The 1,440-nt window shown below is 44.0% G+C and overlaps 1 protein-coding gene across 1 annotated transcript; it reads left to right on the forward strand.

The window, feature by feature from the left end:
• Positions 1 to 802: 802 nt before the first annotated feature.
• On the forward strand, positions 803 to 1,186 carry LOC139130607 (anti-sigma-I factor RsgI2-like). Its single transcript, XM_070696357.1, has one exon. The coding sequence runs from the start codon at positions 803 to 805 to the stop codon at positions 1,184 to 1,186; it is 384 nt and encodes a 127-aa protein (XP_070552458.1).
• Positions 1,187 to 1,440: the final 254 nt, after the last annotated feature.

The raw sequence follows: 1,440 nt of genomic DNA on the forward strand, positions 1-1,440 counted from the left end.
AGTTCCCTGTGTAGAGGTCCAACTTTACCATAGAATGGATTTGGGACAAACCATGGTGGTAAAAGGGATAAAGAGAAAAAGCTGCTCATTTTTGACATTATTTCAGTTATTTCAATTTCTTTTGAAATATTTTTTATGTTGTTCTGCTCATTGTAATGGGCTCAATTTCCAGTTGTTACAATTCAACACTCAACTTGTACATGGCCATAACACATGAATTCTGCTATACATTATACAGCAATTTTTGGTATATACCAAAGAATCAAATAATGGGAGAAATCATGCATTACTGTATGTCTATGTACAGGGTATGGGTTGAGCTGTGTCAACCAGAGATTGAGCCCATTTAAGTGAGCAGAAGAACACAAATAATATTTCAAAAGAAACTAAAACAACCCAAAAATGTCAAAAATGAGTGCCTTGTCCCTTTAATGAACAGAAATATTAGCCTGTTATATCATGCTGGTTGTCCCCTTTATTAAGATACAGTAGAAAAGCAAAACAAAATATTTTTTAAATGATCTTAAAATTAAAAAAAATCAACAGTACATGTGAATGACATGAACTAATATTAACAATGCTTTAATTGTTATATTTATATCTCTCATACAGTTTCAAAAGCTGCAAAGGAAATGAAAAAGAAAGCAGAAAGGGCACGAAAGTTATCTTCCCTGGAACAAGCCAAACGTCTTTTTACCAATATGTTACCAGAATCCCAAACTCCAACACCTCCACGCACACATGTATCAGCCTCACAACATTCCACATTCTCTGCATTCACAACAACTCCCACATGTAACACATGTCATTCCACACCTACACTGCCACACCAGTCTGCACAACCATTAGCACCCCAGTCCATAACAATACCGGCACCCAAGTCCATACCTACACTGCCACCCCAGTCCACACCTACACTGCCACACCAGTCTGCACAACCATTAGCACCCCAGTCCATAACAATACCGGCACCCCAGTCCACACCTACACGGCCACACGAGTCGACACCCACTCTGCCACACCATTCCACACCTACACTGCCACACCAGTCTGCACAACCAGCACCCCAGTCCACACCTACACTGCCACACCAGTCCACACCCACTCTGCCACACCAGTCCACACCTACACCACCCCAGTCCACACCTACACTGCCACATCAGTCTGCACAATATTCAGCACTTAAGTCTACACCTACACTGCCACCCCAGTCCACACATACACTGCCACACCAGTCCACATCCACTCTGCCATACCAGTCTTCACCTACACTGCCATCCCAGTCCACACCCACTCTGCCTCACCAGTCCACACCTACACTGCCACACCAGTCTGCACAACCATCAGCACCCCAGTCCACACCTACCGGTACACTGCCACCCCTGTCCACACCTACACTGCCACATCAGTCTGCACATACATCAGCACCTGGCGACTCCA

Source organism: Ptychodera flava, chromosome 4 (genome assembly GCF_041260155.1).
Source record: "Ptychodera flava strain L36383 chromosome 4, AS_Pfla_20210202, whole genome shotgun sequence".
Lineage (NCBI taxonomy): Eukaryota > Metazoa > Hemichordata > Enteropneusta > Ptychoderidae > Ptychodera > Ptychodera flava.

Excerpts from the sequence above, each read along its gene's own strand:
- LOC139130607 (XM_070696357.1), top strand. The coding sequence starts at position 803 with ATGTCATTCCACACCTACACTGCCACACCAGTCTGCACAACCATTAGC.